Raw genomic sequence first — 20,186 nt, forward strand, 5'->3', positions numbered from 1 at the left:
AAATGATAGCAGGATAAACATTGCTTTCTATATTCTTCAGAATGGAAGGGGTTTAAAAGCTCTTACACCCATTCCTCACTTATCAACATGGTTAGGTTCCAAAGACCAGGTTGTTATACAAAAATCGGCATTATGAGAAAATGGAGGATGACCATATCAGATCAAAAAATGGAAGGTGACTGCCTCATTACCTAACTGCCAAATTATATCATCATGTAACTGCTAAACTACTGAGAATCATGCTGTAGCCCAGGTGACACATAACCTTAACCATCACAGACAGTTTTATCCTTGCCTTGCACCTCAGCCTTTGTTACTGCCAGTCATATGTCATTAATGCATGAAGTAGTTGGATAGTATATTTTTTACTATTGTTATAAATGCAAAGTGTCAAGTAATGAGATAGTTGATAAGTGAGGAGTAAGTGTAGTTTTTTGTTTCATGTAAAAGAAAAATTAATGAGATAATTTATAATATCGTTTATTTTTTTACCAATTTGTATGTGTTTTGTGTGTGCGTATTTAATATAATAGCTGCTGGTAGGGTTTGCTACTAACTGGAAGCTACTAAAGAACTGTACAAGTTAGAGTTACTTAAAAGACCTTTAAAAATTTAGAGTAAGGAGCTAGGAGATATAGTTTGGATATAGGATTTTTAAATGTATCCAGTATTTCCTTTTTCAGATGTTGTCAGATTACTTCTTTTAGCTTTTAGTAAGGAGAAGCTAGTACTTGTCTGGAAGGAAGAAGGGAGAGTATATTCAGTTTAAGTTTTAGGAATGAAACCCTTGAAATGTGAAAAATGCCGTATTGGCTCAATGCAATAGATTATACATCTTAGACATCTGACTTACACAGGTAACTAAAGAATTTTTTTTGTGTGTGTGTGACAGTGTATGGTTGCCTTCCCTGATATCATGTATATTTTTTTAGGGACACGGTAAATGGGCATAGGATATAAGCAGACATATTACACGATTGGAAATTAAATACTAAGCAAATTTGAGAAAATATTCTTTGCTGAGATTGAAAAAGTATAGATGAAGGAAACATCTGATACTGTTTTATATCTTCTACATTAGTAAAAATCCACCTGATGCTAATAACCTTATGTTGAGATCTGTCATAGATTTGTTGGTGACTTTGTAAAATGATCTAAGCCTCTTGAGAAATGACCTGTCAGAGTATCAAGAGCTATAAAAATGTTATGCCATTTGAACTAATTTTCCCACTTCTAGAATTCATCCTAATGAGATAAATCAGTAACAGAAAAAAAAAGCACAAAGATATTCATTATAGTGTTATCTTACTTATAATAGCAAAAACATAGAAACAATTTAAATGTTTTTCACAGCAGGGAGAGGAATAAAACCCCGAAAAACCAAACCTACTGCCGGCGAGTCGATTCCCACTCATAGTGACCCTATAGGACAGAGTAGAACTGCCCCATAGAGTTTCCAAGGAGCTCCTGGTGGATTTGAACTGCCAACCTCTTGGTTAGCAGCTGTAGCACTTAACCCCTACGCCACCAAGGTTTCCAAGAATACCTTAGGGTCATTAAAAAGACCCAAGAAAACCTTAGGGTCATTAAAAAGCAGTGAGTGATAAGGAATAAAGCAAAACTTCCTTCAATTCAAGCCATCATACCTCTTAATTCTTCTCACCTGAGACCCTTTGCTTCATTCTAGATGATCTTGTGCAAACATCATGTGCATTGATGCCATTGTATTTACCTCCCTTAATAAGTTATTTGGATAGAATGAAGTGAAAACCAAATAACAAATATGATGTTTAATAGACGTATTAATATCTTAAAAAAATGAATATATGTAAAAAAAAAAAATTTTTTTTTTTTTTTTTATGTAAAGGTACTGTTACTGAGTCGGCTCCCGACTCGTGGTGACCCTGTGCACAGTGAAATGAAACGTGGCCTAGTCCTATGCCGTCCCCGTGATTGGTTGCGTGTTGGCCTGTTGTGATCCACAAGGTTTTCATTGGCTTGTTGTTGGAAGTAGATCACCGGGGCTTTCTTCCTAGTCTGTCTTAGTCTAGAAGATCCACTGAAACCTGTTAAGCATTATAGGGGGCTGTACGTGAGATACACAGACTGGTATTCAAGCCCAGGTCTCCCGTATGGAAGGGAAGAATTTTACTGAACCACTAATGTCTCATTATAAAGATGTTATATATAAATTAATTCGTATACTGTGTAAAGAAGGAAAGAAGAGCAGCTACCCGTCCCCTCCCCGCCAGCTACCTTACAAAGAGCAGAATAAATGACTGCCTTTCATTAGTTTAAGTGACTACTGTCACCAGCTCAGTTCCAGAATTTGGCAGTAATATAGAAGTTGTGGACTTGAGAAGTCTACAGGTCTGGTGTGTTGCTGGTGACTTTGCACAGATCCTTTTTATTGTGCAGTGGAGGAAGCAGAAGTGGCATCAATATGTTTAAGCAGTTGCGGGAGTGTTCTGTCTTAGATTCTCCCTTTTGACGTGCTCTCTGAACTTTCACAAATAAGGTTGTGAATTCTGACTCATTCCCCGCCTGTCCTCTTAAACACACATGCATTACTATCTTGTAACAAGAGGAAATCTGTATCAGAAACTTATAGTTCCTTCCTAACCAAATAGTAAAAGGAAATTGTGCTCATGAAGTAGCATAGAGGAAAGAGTTCTGAACCAGCAGGTAGGAAATCTGGGTTGTAGTTTTTCTCCTAACATTTATTTATAGTCAGATCTTAGGCATATCACCTACCTCTCTCTCATGCTTTCTGCACAGATGTTTCCTTTTCTCAGTTCTTCTCTGACAACTTCTTGTACCTCCCTTTAACTTGCTTTTACCTGCCACTCTTCCCCTCATTACTTTATTTTTTATTGAAGAATTTTTTTACCACTTAAATTTTATACTTGTGCACATACACACACACAATCAAGTAAATGAATAGAAATATATTTATACTTAATAAGTATGTTTGTATTATATTCTATATTTGATTATATTTGTTTATTTATAAGTATATATATAAAAGAGCCCTGATGGCACAATGGTTAAGTGCTTGGTTACTAACCAAAAAGTTGGCAGTTTGAACCCACCCAGAGGCTATGTGGGAGGAAGACTTGGCGATCTCCTGTAAAGATTACAGCCTAGAAAACTATGGGACAGTTCTGTTCTGTCACATGGTGTCTCTCTGAGTTGAAAATTGACTCAACAGTACCTGACAACAAATAAATATATGTAATATTTATATGTAATAAGATATACATTGTGTTTCTTTGTTATATACTATATATGTATATTTTTATGTTTGTTTACTTGTTTATTGTCTGTTTCTCTTACCAACATATCAACTCCATTAGGTTTGGGACTTCATCTTTTTATTCACTTCATTTAAAAAAAAAATAGGCCTTATTTTTAGAGCAATTTTAATTTTACAGAGAAATTGTACAGAAAGTACAGAGTTCCCTCTCCCCGCCAGCACACTGTTTCTGCTATTATTAACATCTTGTGTTTGTATGGTATATTTGTTACAACTAACGAGCCAATATTGATACATTGTTTTAACTGAAGTCCATAGTTTACATTAGGATTCACTGTTTTGTTGTACAGGACTTTATGTTTTTTGTTCATCCTTGTAGCACTTTGTAAACACCAAAAATTATTTGATAAATGAATGTATGAGTAAGTTAACCTTAATTGCCACATGTATAAAATGTAGCTAATAATGTCTTACCTGTCTGAAAGTAGGAGGCCGGACCAGATAATCTTTTAGGGTCCCTTGAAGTTCTATAAAAATCCGTAGTTTTTTTTGTTTTTTGCTATTTTCTATGAGCATCATATCTAACTTTGTAGTATGTAATGTGGAGATACGAAGCGGAATGAGTTTTCTTCCTTTCATTGTAGGTGAACTGCAGAGGAAGATCGGCCTGAAAGTACTTGAAATGAGAGGAAATGCAGTTGTTGGGTACTTACAGTGTTTTGATCTGGAGGGCGAGTCTGGGTTAGTGGTACGAGCCATAGGAACAGCGTGTACTCTGGATAAACTAAGTAGCCCAGCAGCATTCCTTCCTGCATGTAATTCCCCATCCAAAGAAATAAAGGAGTAAGTATGAATCAATGGATTGTCCTTATGGAGGGAGCACTTTATCTTTGACCTAGACATGTTCATTTGATTTGAAACATTTTAGGAGGGTTGTCCAACATACTGCATTGCCCCCCCCCCCGACATGGTGATTTTTCTTATAGATGATTGCCAAAATGTGAAGCTTAAAAATATTTAGAAATTTCTAATACATTTGCACTGTCTTAATGTGAAAATCCAAGTTAAGTAATGTAAAATTAAACTTATTTCAGATCTTGAAAGACTGTATATCTAAAGCATAAGGTGAATATTTATGCATTGTGTGGAATTTTAAAATTTCCTGAGGGATGCTTAAAACCCTCCATCTGATAATTTGTAAAGCTTATTATTGGCAACATAGTATAGAAAGTAGGAAAGGTTGACTTGTGTAGAGGTCTTAAAGTCAAATGTCTACAGAACCCAGACAGTTTATATAAAGACAAAAATTGGGTGTAATTAAGTAGGGTCTATTACGAGCTATCTAAAGCAGGAGTTGGCAGATTTTCTGTGAAGGGCCAGACAGTAAATATTTTCGGTATGTGGGCCATATGGTCTCTGTCTCATCTACTAACTCTGGTCCTGTAGTGTGAATGCAGCCGTATACAATTTATAAATGAATAGGTGTGGCTGTGTTTGAGCAAAACTTTATTTCTAAAAAGAGGTAATTGCTGGCCCTGGTCCAAAGGAATTTAGACTCATATATTTTAAAAAATTGTATGTGATCCAACAAAACACATCTGTTGACTGGATGTGGCCTATGTGCTAGTATTTGTGCCTAGGGGCAAGATTCTTAATGGTGACAGTACTGTTCACGGGACATAGTTGAAACAGGATTTTTGCTGTCTTATCGATGGGCAGACAGATCCTGTTGGCTTTTAATTTGGGAGGGGGTATAGAGATGCTGACTGTCCTACACAGAAGGGGATAATTCTGTGTAATGAAGATGTGTTCCACACTAAATACAGTGTTCTTCCATTGAGGACCACTGATCTAGAGATTCTTCTAGATAAGGGATTCCCACACTTTTTCTGTAAAGGTAAATAATTTAGCCTTCGGTGAATCAGTTACTCAACTCTGCCGTTGTAGTGTGAAAGCAGCCAGAGACATTATGTAAATGAATGAGTGTGGCTGTGTTCCCATAAAACTTTATAAAAACAGGTGACAGGCTGGATTTAGCCTATGGTCTTTAGTTTGCTGACCCCTTTTATAGATAAACAGGTAGTCATAATTCTATAGTCAGAATATCTAAAATGGGAGCAGGAGAGCAGTGGGATGCAGACCTCAGGTTCTTGTAAAAAGACTAGACTGAATGGTCTGACTGAGACTAGAAGGACTCTGGAGGTCATGGTCCCCAGACCTTCTCTTAGTCCAAGACAAGAACCATTCCCAAAGCCAACTCTACAGACAGGGGTTGGACTGGACGATGGGATAGAAAATGATACTGGTGAAGACTGAGCTTCTTGGATCAAGAAGACACATGAGACCATCTGGGTAGCTCCTGTCTAGCGAGGAGATGAGAGGGAAGAGGGGGTCAGAAGTTGGCCAAATGGACGTGAAAATAGTGGAGAGAAGGAGTGTGCTGTCTCATTAGAGGGACAGCAACTAGGAGTATATGGCAAGGTGTATATAAATTTTTGTATGAGAGACTGACTTGATTTGTAAACTTTCACTTAAAGCACAATAAAAATTAACAACAAAAAAGAATATCTGAAATGTTTCTAAGTTCAGCAGTAGTTGTAAGAGATTGAGTAGAAAGCAGTCACAATTTTATGAGATTTTCCTCTTTATTTTAAGCTTATTCTGTTTGTCATTTCCTTCCTGCTGGCCTTTAATTATGTGGCTTAAATTTTAGTCACAAGAGGGACCACAGTATTACATATATTGTCTAATTTTATTTGGAAATACATTGACAAGTAAAAAAATTGTTTTAAATCGATTGAAGAGGCAATTTGCTTTATATTCTATTTAACATATGTACTGGAGAGAGATGAACTGCCTGCTGCTACTGGTGAAGTCAGATTGCAGCTGTAACTTTCTGAGGGATTCAAAAATTTTTTTTTTTTTTTGGCTTAGTGACTTTAGATAAAGACCTGGGTCCATCTCCTTCTACCCTCTAGCTTTATCTGCACTGCCTTAAGAAAAGGCCTGGCTTTTTTGGCAGTGATATCTGAAGGCCTCCTCTTTTTACTTAATTATTTGGTGGAAAGAGAAAGCTAGATTACCTGTTGTTATTTTAGAATGAGGTATGGAATAATAGGGGAATATATTTGCATGCTTTCAGAGTTACGTTAATTAAATCTTCTGGGATTATGTAAGTTTTCTAATTTTGTTGTAGCTAGTTAACTTAAATTGTCAAACATTCGCACCATGGAGAATTTAAGTTGCTTTGTTAAGTCATTTTACTACTAAGTCATGTTATGTTAAGAAAAATCTCAGTACTTAGGCTGCTTTATTTCAACTGACTTCTTTGTATTTTTGATAATGAATCAATATGAGCACTGTTTTAAAACTTATTTTATGATTCAGCTGATTATAACTATTCTGGTATTTAAATCATCATGTAACACTGTTGATTCTAGATAGAAATTGGATAAAAGGTAGTTTGGATTGTGTTCCTGTCTGAATGGATTTAGTATTAGAAATACTATAGGGGTGTTAGTGTAAGGTGACCTTTCATACGAGGGGAATTGATAGAATCCTAAGATGACATTTTGGTGATGCTCCAGTGTATTTAGATTTTAATTTGATGTCATAATTTGGACATTTTATAATGTTCAGTTTCTTTTGCTCATTTTATTTTACCTTTATTAATGGTGTGTTCTACTTTGTAAGTTGAATTTTACTTTTAGATGTTTAGTGAAATGTACAATATAAATTCCTTAGTATTATCCAAGCTGAACAATCTTGATGGTATAAAGTACTTTTAAATATGATTTATTGCTTCTCTACTTAAAATAAAAAAGTACTTTCTAAGGGACATCAGTTATAATTTCTCTTCTTTACAGCAATGATTCTTAGATTTTTATAGGCCATTGGCCACTTCAATATGAAACAGTGAAACCTTCCTTAGTTGTTTGCATAAAAATAAGTCACCGATAGGATGTTTGATTTTTATCAGTTATATTGAACACATTTTAAGTTTATGTTAGTAACAAAAGTGGAAACATTTGTCTTCTTGTAAAATCAGTAATATTTTCGGACAGTAGTCTGTAGACCCCAGGAAAGACCATTATAGCCAATTAGTTAGTGATAGCTCATGTTTGAACCTTGACAAATCGTGATTGGTGGGAATGTTCCTTGGGCAGTTAATAGAATAAGGAAAAAAAAAAAGGGCCGGAAAAAGTGGGGCTTTTGGCTTGCTTTTAATTAGAATTCTGAAAAAATGCAGATAAAGTGTTTTTCAGAGTATATTCACATATGATTCTTTTCCCTTCATTTTGCATATGCAAAGAAGGCATTACTCAGTGATAATAATTGCTGCTATAAAGCCAAGGATTTTTATGTGTGTAATATACTGGTGCTTTTTTTTTTTCCCATCCATTGTAACTATGCCCTTTTAGCCAAATTTCTTCTAGAAAATTTTAAATGTTAGGTAGGACTATATGTCTGTATATCTGGTCTAGATATATCTGTACACAGACAGATGTACTCTGTTGCAGGATATGAGTTGATACCTTACAAAATTTTAATTCAGAATGTAGTTTAATTCTGTATGAGAGATAGACAAAATCCTTTACTTTGCTTATTAATGTGTTTTTAAAAGCAGTGTCCGCTTGCTTTGTTTTGTTCCCGGTGTAACCTGGTTTTAAGCTATATACTTGGAGTGCTGAAATACTGAAATGAATAATATCTGCTTATTTTCACTGAATTTCTCTTTATGCTTTATGCATTTTTCATATTCTTAAATACTTCTATCTTGAGATTACAGACAGAAACAGTTCTGTTAGTTAAAATTTCTTCATAGAAAAGTTTAATTATATTAGGAATTATGTCTCAATTTCAAAGGTAATATGAGAACTTTATATTTGACTTGCCACTTTTATGGGTGTTTTCCCCCCATAAATATTACATAGTAAGCTCTGTGGCGATCAAAATAACAAGATAAAGCAACTTAAAATCCAAATCTTAGGTTTTTTTCTTGCCTAATTTCACTGACTGTTCTGCTTGCTATTTTCTTACCCACAGTCGTAATTTATTAATCTGATCCTTTAAAAGTATAATTATCTTTAACAGATTAACATTTAGCTCTTTTTTTAAAAAAAATTTCAACCTGTTTTTTGCATGCTAGGCATTTAAAAATAAGTTCTTTCCCCTAACTAAAGCTCCTTAAAACTATTTTAACATAACTTTGCTATCTGTTGTATGTATTGTTTTCTTTTCTTCCACTTTGACCACAAATTCCCTCAGGTCTCCGCTGGTTCATCCTCCAAGCCACGGATGCCGCTCGACTCACAACAGCCCAATTCACACTGCTACTGGCTCACGACTTACTCAGAACTTCTCTGTGTCTGTTCCCACTCTCATCTATACTGGTACGAGACTGCTCAGACTCCAGAGCTGGGGAGAGGCAGGCCACGGGCAGAGTGGCTGCAGAGGGCAGGCAGGCAGGTAGCGTAGGCAGGTACCACAAGTCTTTGCTTCCTCCTTTTCACACTCGAACTCCAGCTGCAGTGAAGAACTCCTGTACTTAGCCACTACAGAGGCTCTAACTGTATGGCAGTGAAAGTATTCTTCCGACTTCCAAAGTCTCTTCCATAGATCCTCAAAGAACCCTGTCTTATATTGTGTACTGTTATATGTATACTGGAGTTTTTAGGAGAATCCTCCAGTATGTATTTTTGCAATTATTTCTGCATTTGCTTAGAAATAAATTTGGTGATTAGATACTAAATAGCCAAAGCTGTCAATTTGCTTGTTTTCTTTATGTGCAAAACCTGTTACAATAGGGTCTGTTTTATTCTGTGGAAGAGAACTGTTGGAAAACAGGTAAGCAATTATTCTGCATAAAATGCAATGTTTCTGTGTAGCGACATTCATTTTCCTCTCTGCTGTGTTTTTAGCTGTGGCACTCTTGATGCTATAGGATAAGGAAACATTTTGTTTTCTTTCTTTTGGAGATATCCGTGTGTGTGTAAATATGAAAAGAGTTGTGAATATTTGCACATACCATTTGGAGTCATCATTTTTTCTTTTGTAACTTAAAAAATTATTTGAAAGTTTTCAGTCATATTCTTTTTATTTCTCTTTTGAATATTTTTTACTCCTTTAGTCTGTCATTTCATGCTTTTTTGGTTTTTACATGGCTTATTAACTGTTTCAATGCAGAAAATATTTATCTGGAGAATGATGAATGGTTAAACAGCAATTGGTTGTCTTTGGCCTCATTCCCAGCTCCACACTTAAGAAATGACTGCTGGCCCTGTCCCAATATTTTCCTGGTGTTTGGATCATGCTGCCATCTGTCAAGCCCTTTGGCACATGATTACTTAATATTTCTCCACCTTCTTCTGGCAGGATTCCCTTCAATGAAGATCCCAATCCCAACACTCACTCATCAGGACCCTCAACCCCTCTGAAAAACCAAACTTATTCCTTTTCACCTTCCAAGTCCTACAGTCGACAGTCCTCTTCTTCTGACACAGATTTGAGTTTGACACCCAAAACTGGTAAGGCGCTTCCACCCACCTTATTTTTGTTTTCTCTGTTTTCAAATTTGTTTCTATTTCTTACTAGCTTTTCATCCTAACCTTTCCTCCTGTTTTTTGGCGTTTGAGTTAAAAGATAATGTAAATACTGATCATTTTCATTTAGTACAACTAAAAAATGAACATTTTGTATAGTTAAGAAATTATCTTGTTCAAAGATCTGCATATCAAGACCAAAATTTGTTTTTGTCTGTAGACATTTTTCATTTCATTTCAAATTAAGAGGAATAATGTTATTTTACGGAATTTTAATACAAAGTAACACCAGTAGCTTGCAATCAAATTCTTCGTGTGGTATAAACATTTTCAAATCATTAATTCTGAATTTAAGTCTAAGATTTTATTGTGAAAAAAACTTAAGAACAACTGAAATGGTTATATTGGGAGTACATACAGCTAATACTAACTTTTTGTTACTTAAAATATTTGCTTTTGCTAATCTTATTCTGTAGGTTAGAAAATAGCATTTTTACTTTACTTATTCTTAAATATTTCTCCATTTATAAGGTTTATTGTTTTTCTCTCCTTTTTGTATTTTGACAATTATCACTGGGTTTTTATGAATGTTTTGCGATTAAAAAATTGATAAAAAACGAAATTAGTTCCTTCTTAAAACTTAGAATTGACTTACTTAAATTACTAAATTATTATTATTTTTAAAAATTTTAGAAATTAAAAATTTAAAAGTTAATAGTTTGTAATTTTTGTAAACAGTATTTTTATTTGAACAATTTTGCCACCAGATTGTCATTTTACATAGTTGTTTGTGTTATTTTTAATCATCTTTAACAACCTTATTTTTGTGTTTAGAAATGTGTAAAATGATCCCAGAATTTTTCAAAACAATAAAGAGAAATCTAATTCTGAAACCAATGATGCTTCTAAACTAAAAAAGATCATTTTAAAAGGCCTATAGATTTTTTTTATTCTGCTTTTATTAATATAACCTTAAATATAAAGGAAATAATTTGTGAATACCTATTTCTTTGAAAATAATTGTGTTATTTTTTCATATTACATATAAATAACATCTAAAATAATTTGATATTTATTTGATGATAATAGATGCTTTGGAATATGGCATCTTAAGTATATACCATAAAACTGAGCCATTCAAATTACAGTGAAGCTTTTCCCCCCCTCCGTGTAAAGAATGAAACCCTGGCCTTAAAATTTATGACAGTCAACAAAAAAGACTTAGAATAGCATTTGAAGAATAGATTTTTAAAAAAATATTTTTGAGGCTTTGATCTACTGACTGTGTTCCTGGTTACTTTTCAATATATAATCTATTATTTTGTCATACTGCAGATATATTTAGAATATCTTTTTTCTTTGTTTTAATTCACTCAGAAGTCCAAGCCTAAAGAAGATTGCCAAAGTAATTAAGTGAACTAAATTTCTCTTTCCTTAACTTTCTAGTAGGTAATCAATTGTATTATCAGTGAAAACTTTTTTTCATCTTCTAGTTTCTGAATTTTTAGTTTTTAAAAATTCATTTACAGATAAGATATTATTCTCATATATTTCTACATTTATAAGCTGCCTCTAAATGTGTTAATTTATTTTGCCTATAGTTATTCACTGCCCGAATAGCATATTTATCGGATATTTGCAATTTGGCCCCTCGGCTGTGTCATCCACCAAACCCACTGCCGTCGAGTCAATTCCAACTCATAGCGACCCTATAGGACAGAGTAGAACTGCCCCATAGAGCTTCCAGGGAGCGCCTGGCGTACTTGAACTGCCAGCCTTTTGGTTAGCAGCCGTAGCACTTAACCACTATGCCACCAGGGTGTGTCAAAAGTCTCTAAAATATCTTGGAATAGTTATGAGGAGCACTCCTATTTTTTGTAGAGATTAAAATGTCCAGATTATGATTGTCCTAGATTTCTGAAGTTGTAATTCAGTATGTATTATTCTCTGCCTTCTGATTTACCTGTACGCAAAATCAGTCTCTTGAGAAGTAGTGGGAATAGATAAGCTGATTTTGATTGATTTATTATAAGTAAACTGGCAGCCAAAAATAGAGTAAAGGCAATAAAGCTTAGACTGAGAAAGTTGTTCTTTCTTTTTGTAGTTGAAGTTATCTCCCGTTTTTCTGGTAGGTCTCATTTTTAATTTCATTTATTGATTTACTTCTGTAGATTTTAATTTTTTGATATTCCGTGAGGCTTTATTTTAATATTTTTTTCCAAGTACTCACTCAACTAGTAGGAATGGAATATTAGAATGCTAGTGTTAGGACATCGAAGTGACACCTGACTCAAGACAATTTTTTCTTTTTTAATTAGACATTTAACAATATGTAGTGTTTAAAATCCAGGTGGTATTTGACCCTCCGTATGCTCAAATCTTTGTAAATGCAAACAGTGCTATGATCAGTTCTGATAGTTAAATTTTTTAGAGTAAAGGAAAAGTATTAAAATACATCTCTAAAGCTGGACAGAAAGAAGTTAATTTCATTTATTTAAGATTAATAAAGGCAACTGTCTACCTAGGTGGTAGTGTATGTTTTTATTCAATTAAAATACTCATAAATGAGATCTTTTAATTAACAGGATTTGAAGTACTATACATTACCATTTTAGATAAACGTTTATATTTGAGGCATCCATGTTAAGTTTCTGGCTTTAGAAATTTGTGACTGTGGTACATTTTTACCTTATAAAATGTTAGGCAGCAAAAGTCAGGTAATTTAAATATTTTGAAGAGATCAGCCAAAAGTGATTAGAATGACATAAATTCCTAAGCTAATGATTTAAAGATGTTTAAAGCTTGTAAAGGTTTTGTTAAATTTTAGCCTGTGTCTTTTTTTTACATTACCTTGGCTAGTATGGTTTTACCTAGTGACTTTTCCTATGCTAGTGTAATTTGTATATACATGTGCAAATTTATTTTTATTATGTTTTGCTTCATCATTGCTTTCCTTTTTCTGCATTTTCTGATCATCTTCTGAATCTGTATCTTTTCTCTGCTACTTTTGCTTCACAGCACCTTACCCACAGGGGCCTAGGAGTTACCTGTGTCCCACCTCCCCCCCTCTCTCTTGTGGTTCCCTTCATCTTAAAAAGTCCTGTCTTCTCCTCTCGGAATCTAGCCTTACCCCTCATCATTCTAGCCTTGTCAGCCCAGTTCTGAGGAAAAGTGTTTCTTTCAGTGAAGAGCTGTTCCTGGCTGCTTCTGGTAGGACCAAATTATATCAACTTTTTAATTCCTGTGTCTTAAATCATCTTTGAAAATCAGTAAATTATTTTGTATTTCAAGGAATTTTTGAGTATTTTACATAGGATGTACTTCTGTGATTTTTCTTACCGGCAGACAGAGTTAACCAATTAGAATTATCAAGAGGACATATTGAGGATTATTTAAGGGATAACTTGTTTAACTATGAATATTCTGCTAAAATTATTTTGTATATTTAAAAAATTATATGTCTAAGGACATAGATCTAGATATTCCCAATAACTCTTGGGTTCTCATTACTAGGGTTTCTGTTTTAGATGCTTTACTTTCTTTCCCTTCACACCAACTCCATTCACATTGGACCTGTACCATCATGTTGCTAAACCATATGGTTACATTAGTAAATTATTCTGTTTGAATCAGTTTAAGTCTCATTTTGATGATATTCTTTCATTATTCATTTTTTTCTGTCCATGGCCTATATTATCAAATTATTCTGCTAAATGTTCTGATATTTAATTTATCTCTACAAATTTACATTTTTTTTTTGTGGCTTTTAAATGCTTCCTATAAAGACCTTAGTTTCATTTCTGTGTTTAGTATTGTATAGTCTCTTAAATACCATGTTTAGGTTACTCTAAGAATAAAATTCTTTCCTTTTTTTTTCTTTTTAAAGAATAGAATGGGACTATACACATGCTAACCTTTGTTTCCTTATCCGAGAACAGCTAAAAATGTAAAATTAAATTAGTTCCTTTTTAAATTATTGTAGTGAATCTGACACTGTGTATCCTTAGTTTTGAAAAGAGTGAGATTGAACCATTAACTTTAGTCTGTAAAGTCCTGCCTTTCACCTGTCTCCTGCTTTCTATAATCCTTTGACTGTAGTTGGTCTAACAGTACTACCAAAAAAACAAAATAAGGTAGGAAAAGAAACGAAACATTAAGCTCAAAAATTACATCTAAGAGCTTGGGAAATACAATTCTTTCATCTGTAACTGTGTACATTTGTGATGTGTCTATTGCATGTCCTTGATTTTTAGTTTTTGAAAATTTTAGTATTATTTTTACATTGAAAAGTATGAATATTAATACTGTTTTGTCATGATGTGTTTAGAAATGAGAAGTTATCAGAAAATAGGTGACTGTTTTAATGTTCCACAAAAAGTCATACTCTTTAACGAATTTTGGAATATTTTAAATCAGTACAGTTAATGGTTTTCTGCTCTGTATTTACTTTTAGATAAACATTTAATATTTCTCTTATTTCTTTTAATATTTAAAACAATATTAGTGTAGTAAATGTAATTGACTTGATTTTTTTATATTAGTAGACTAACTTTTAAAAATTGAATATATGTAGAGATAATCACCTTAATATAATTTTTCTAAAACTAGCTTTGGTCATAGGACACCCTTTGATATCTTGCTTCTTAAGAAAACTTTTTGAATTAGAGTAAAATGTGCTTTAGCTGCCAACCCAAATACTTCAGATTTTGGATCATTTTAACATATTTTGAATCATTACATTTATAAAGATGGATACAACTAAACTTTGTTTCTATAGTTGTTGCTTCGTTGGTTGTTATTTATCTCCTAATGTTCTGTAGGAATGGGAAGTGGTAGTGCTGGAAAAGAAGGGGGGCCATTTAAAGCTCTTTTAAGGCAACAGACTCAGTCAGCATTGGAACAGAGGGTAAGCTTTACTTGACGTTCTTTATTCATACACTATTAATATGACTTTACTATCTCATGCTTTAGTGTACTTATATAACTTATTTTCATAAACTTTTTTTGTCATATGTTTGTAACGTTGCAGTTTTGAAGTCTATAGTGTATTTATGATGTCAAAATAATTTATGAATAATTACTTTTGATTTGGAATAATTCTGTAACTATTTTTTTGTTTTGTCCTCCAACAATTTCTTACTAGAAATATTTTTCTTGGAAATATACTTGGAATGTTGAAGCCATTTCTGATTTTACATTAAACTTATAATGTAGAAAAAGAATAGACATTTTTATAGGAAAAGTTATTTCAGTTGTATTTTATTATACTAAAAATAACTCCTTAGTATATTAATATATTTACTGAGATTATTTTCATCACTGGCCAATATTTTAGGAGTAAGAAATGCTCAGATTTCATATTTTTGCAGAGTAACATGAATAATGTTATTCAGTATGCTAATATATGTATTTTAATTATAAATTTAATGTGTAGCTAAATTTGTTGAGTAGGAAAATGAATAGTTAAAGTTTTTGGATGATTTTTCTCTTTTCATTTTTTTTTGTATAAACTTCATTGCTAAGGGAGGATCGCCTCATAGGTTCTGTAGAAGGCGGGTATGTTGCTGAACATGTGTGAGAGCCTGTTTCTTGTATTGAAAGCTTTTCTAGTTTTAATCTTCATCATTTAAGTTTAAGCTTTTAACAAATGTTGCCAACTTTTTTTTTCATAATGCAAAGTTTGTTTTTTGTTTTTTTTAATAGCACTTGTGAGGCTCATGTTCTTTTTCCTACTTAACTAATACAGTGCATGATTTTATATGTCATGTCAGTCATTTCAAGATGTAGTTCCATAGCTTTCATCATGTCTGATTTGGAAGCTATAAGCATTTATAGAATTTTATCTTACATGTTCCATTTTACAGTAGCATTTTGAGGAAAAAAAAAATGAAAACCCCATTATAGCAGATACCTATAAAAGGATATATTTTATATAACAAAGATATTTTTTGTCTAGAGATTAGCTCTTAAGATAGTGTTTTGCAGATCCTATTACTACAGGCAACGCAACAGTTTTTTTTCTAGACTTTCTTTCATTGTGCTGAAAGTATCTGTGCTTGCGTTTGCCCTTTAGACAAGGCTGGAGAGAGCTGAGCTGAAGTAAGCAGAGTGAAGAGACTTTAGCTGTACCTAGATCTTTACCTTACCCTATAAAGCAGCAGTTTAGGATTTAGTTTGGATAAAGTTTGTTTTCTAATTTGCCTTTAAACATTCTTTAAATTTGGGCACATTAACACATTGGAAATAGATTGTTAGATAACCTTCATGGAATTAGCACCAGAGATGTAGAGAACTATAGTTCACATTTACAACTTTGCAAAAACTGAACTGCCAGTGTATCTGTGTCTACTTCATATTAACAGTTACTTGAGATTATGGGACTACTTTTCTTGTGTACATAGAATGTAGAAAATATATTATCTTTTACATGCTTTCTCATTCACATTTGGCTGCCATTAGTATGACTCTTGGGGAAAACTTGAAACACAGAATAATGAAGAATTCTCCCCATATGTATTTAGATACATGCCTTAAGTCTGTCAACCCAAATATTAGATCATGCCATTGCTACAGATCCATGTATACAACTTTTTGTGTATATACATATATATATATTTTTAATTTTTATCCCATTGCTGAACTACTCTGAATAAATTGTAGGGCTTACTTTTTCTTGAGAAGAGAGAAACTTTAGTTTTCTAACATCTTTTATTTAATGAGTTATTCAAGTAGCAGTTATCAGAAATAAAAGTTATTTTCTTTCACAACAGCATTAAAAAATAAGTTGACTAGATCTTGGTAATAGATGAGAAATACAAATAAAGGTTTTATTTGGATTAAGGGTCACCTATGGAAACCTTGGTTGCATAGTGGTTAAGAGCTATGCTGCTAACCAAAAGGTCAGCAGTTCAGATCCACCAGACGCTCCTTGGAAACCCTATGGGGCAGTTCTACTCTGTCCTGTAGCATCACTGTGAGTCGGAATCGACTTAACGGCAGTGGGTTTGGTATGAAGTATTTGATGTAAAGCAGACAGGTTTATTTTTCGATAAGACTCTTTTACCCTTAAGAAAAAAGGTTTTTCTTTTTTATACTTCTTTTAAAAATTTTATTTTTTGTGAAAATAAACAACAAAACTCACTCCCATTCCACAGTTTAAGAAGTTATTTTTTTTAGAATTTGGGATGTGTATTTCTTCTCCAGCAAAGAAACCAGATTAACTTAGTTTAAGCCAGTATTTCCCAAATATACTTTATCATGGAACCCTCCTTTAGAATACTTATTAATGAGGAACACACTTTGGAAAACATTGATATAAAGCAAGTCCTTTTGGTAAATTATGATTTTCTTAGAAGTAGAGATTATAGGATTGTAACATGGAGTTTTATATCTAGAAAATTCACTCTCGTTTAGTCTCTTGGGATAATAAAAAGATTTGATTTCTTAAATAAACTATTTAAATATCTTCTAAGAAAGATTCTTTTTAAATCTTTTTAAAAAGTATACTTCCATTGTATTCCTGTGATTTTTCCCGCAGCCTGTCTTTGAACACATGCTACTAAATACTTGTGTCCTGTATGCACTTGGCTTATGTCAAAGAAGCAACATGTAAAGTCCACCTGGGTAGCACAGGAAAAGATACTTAAATTACGGCTTTCCAGAGATAATGTCTTCTGTAATTACTGAAATTAACATGTAGATATTGAAAGTAGTTTGTGCTTGAGCCAATCTTTAGGAAACAATTTTTCAGTGGAAAAAAAAATCTATAAATTTATCAGGTATAATAAATCGGCAGTAGATTAAAATCAACCTTTTAATTCATTGTTTTAACCAGAAATGACAAAACAGATAGTCAGGTTTGTTGCTTAGAAAGAGTCAAAAAATAAAAGTTCCTCCTGACCTCAGTTTTCTTACCTGAAATTTGGAGATAATAGGACCTCCATTTTAGGACTATGGGAAAGATTATAAAACATAGTTTTAAAATACCTAGCACACGTAAGAACTTGGTACAAGGTAGTAGTTGCTGGTGATGGTGGTGGTGATGATAGGTACTTAGATAGATACCAGCAGTAGCATTTCTTTCTAGTAAGAGAATTGTCTGGAGATACAGTTTTGGTTAACTAACAATGACATTTTTATCTACTTTAGGTTAAATTTTGTGTTTTAATGTGAACTGGTGTCCTGGTTAGGTGAACTGGCAAGCTGGGGCATGTAGGATAGAGGTTGTCTGCTGACTGGGCCTTGGCTTCTTTGGGCAGCTCCAGCATCACTCCTCTACTTTTTTGTCTTTTGACCACCTCTAGTAAGATGCTTTCCCTCTCGTTCCTGTATCCTCCACCCCGCCAATTTGAGAAGAAAAAAATAATCCAGAATTGAGAAATCATTTAGGCTTTTTTTTTTTTAATACTTATCTAAAAGTGTTAAATGCAGATATTTTCCAATATGTTAATTTAACTAACTTGTTTCCTAGTTTCAGAAGGAAGTAATATACTCCATTTAGCTTACTAAAATTTTACTTTTAGGGTTTGTTTTTTTGCCTAAATATTTTAAAGATTTAAGTGTAATGATTAAATGTGAAAAAAAAAAAAAAAGCTTTTTTCTACCCTGTGGGGCTATCACATGCCTCAGATATTTTAAAGAAATTAAAAAGTTACGGTGTACTTGAAAAAAAATCCTAAAGCCCTAATTTACTGGGAAAAATACTCATATATCTAGTAACATAAACTTTCCACACATTTCTCATTTAAGACATATTTTAAAAAGTTCAGGTAGAATTACGGACGATTTTGACTTAACATTTTATAATATATTTAAGTATTATCTTCCCCACCCCTCACCAGCTGGGCCAAACTTAACTACTGGTTCCTCATCCTTTTCTTACATAGCCTAGAAATTTCTTATTCCTATTAATTTAATTTAAATTCTTTGATACATGCACACACGTTTAATACTTTACCTTCATTGGTTACTGAGGTATACAGAAACTGTTTGCTTTTGTGCTAAATTATGCCAAGTTGCTATGCTTTGTGAATTATGCTTTTGTGAGTTTGTATTCTCTATGCTTTTAGGCAGTCAGTAATCTTGCTGCTTTTAATGTGCCTGCTTCTGGTAGTATTCTGTCACTCTCTCTTCCAGATTTTATTTGCTGCATTTAATCCACCATGGTCCAGAAAATGAGATAATGATAGATACTAAAATTGTATGTTTTCACAACTATATGTATGTATGTATATACACATACATATATATATAATCATAGTACAAATATGATATATGGGAATTTCCTGTGAATAAAGCACACAAACTTCAGTACTTGGAATTATAGCAGTTCTTTTGGCCATTGAGAGCCCTGTTTGCTTATTTTCCAGTTCTCAGTCATGTTTTAAATAGCTGAGGCTACTGATAAGTAACTTATTAAATGAGGCATTGCATTAACCTTGTAGCTAAAAAAGTCAGTTATAGGCAGTCTCTGGGTTACGAATGTCTGACATATAACCTGTATTTATGAACCAATAAAAATATGAGGTATGTACAATGGTTCGTAATAACAAACTGGCACTGCATTGCCACTCACAATATGACATTACTGTTATTACTGTATTATGTTAAAGATGTTTTAGTGTGTTTGGAAGTGTTTAATGTTCTTTATGCATAGAAAGGTACACTATATTACTATATACTAAGACAAACATTTGACCGATACAAGCCATACCTGTTTCCACTTAGATACAAATTTAACTTAAAGACAGATTTAGGAACAGCGCTTATTCATAGCCTGGAGGCTGCCTGTATTAAGCTCCTCTTACTTACACCCAATTTGTATAATGTGAGAACTCCCTCCATTTGGGCAGCCATGGGATCTCCTCTTTTTCTGTATGGTAGTTCAATGAATTTCCTTACTCAGTTTTCCCATTACTCTCTTGCTTGCATGTCCTTGTCTCTAAATTGATAGGTTTGATGTCCTTAAGAGAGCAAAAAAAAAAAAAATCCCTTTGCAGGCGAGTCGATTTCGACTCCCAGCGACCCTATAGGACACAGTAGAGCTGCCCCATAGAGTTTCCAAGGAGTGGCTGGTGGATTCAAACTGCTGAACTTTTGGCTTGCATGTCCTTGTCTCTAAATTGACAGGTTTGATGTCCTTAAGAGAGAAGGGGGGAATAAAACTTGGGAGAGCTTATAGAATTTTATTGCCTCTAGCTCCCAACTCCATACCTCTCTCCTCTTTCTGTAATACGTGTACATGCTTGCACTTGCATTTGTTCCCTCTACCCTGGTGTTGATAGAGTAAGGAGAGTAAATAATCTTTCACAGCTATTATTCACCCACCTCAACTTGATATTTGCCCTTATCTTCTTTCTTTGTACCTGTTAACATACACTGTTCATCCC

At 33.4% G+C, this 20,186-nt stretch overlaps 1 protein-coding gene across 8 annotated transcripts in view; it reads left to right on the forward strand.

Moving 5' to 3' along the window:
- Positions 1-20,186, forward strand: part of C2CD5 (C2 calcium dependent domain containing 5) — a 99,070-nt gene that overhangs the window by 16,931 nt on the left and 61,953 nt on the right. For 5 of the 8 annotated variants that reach the window (XM_010595368.3, XM_064284488.1, XM_023554791.2 and 2 more), the window contains 3 exons: positions 3,901-4,099; positions 9,632-9,783; positions 14,619-14,704. In XM_010595368.3, coding sequence (XP_010593670.1) covers positions 3,901-4,099; positions 9,632-9,783; positions 14,619-14,704 — 437 coding nt within the window. Of the gene's footprint in view, positions 1-3,900; positions 4,100-4,202; positions 8,650-9,631; positions 9,784-12,816; positions 13,009-14,618; positions 14,705-20,186 lie in introns of those variants that run through there. The other 3 variants (XM_064284490.1, XM_064284491.1, XM_064284492.1) reach the window with 3 other exon arrangements.

This window comes from Loxodonta africana, chromosome 4 (genome assembly GCF_030014295.1).
Source record: "Loxodonta africana isolate mLoxAfr1 chromosome 4, mLoxAfr1.hap2, whole genome shotgun sequence".
NCBI classification, from domain to species: domain Eukaryota; kingdom Metazoa; phylum Chordata; class Mammalia; order Proboscidea; family Elephantidae; genus Loxodonta; species Loxodonta africana.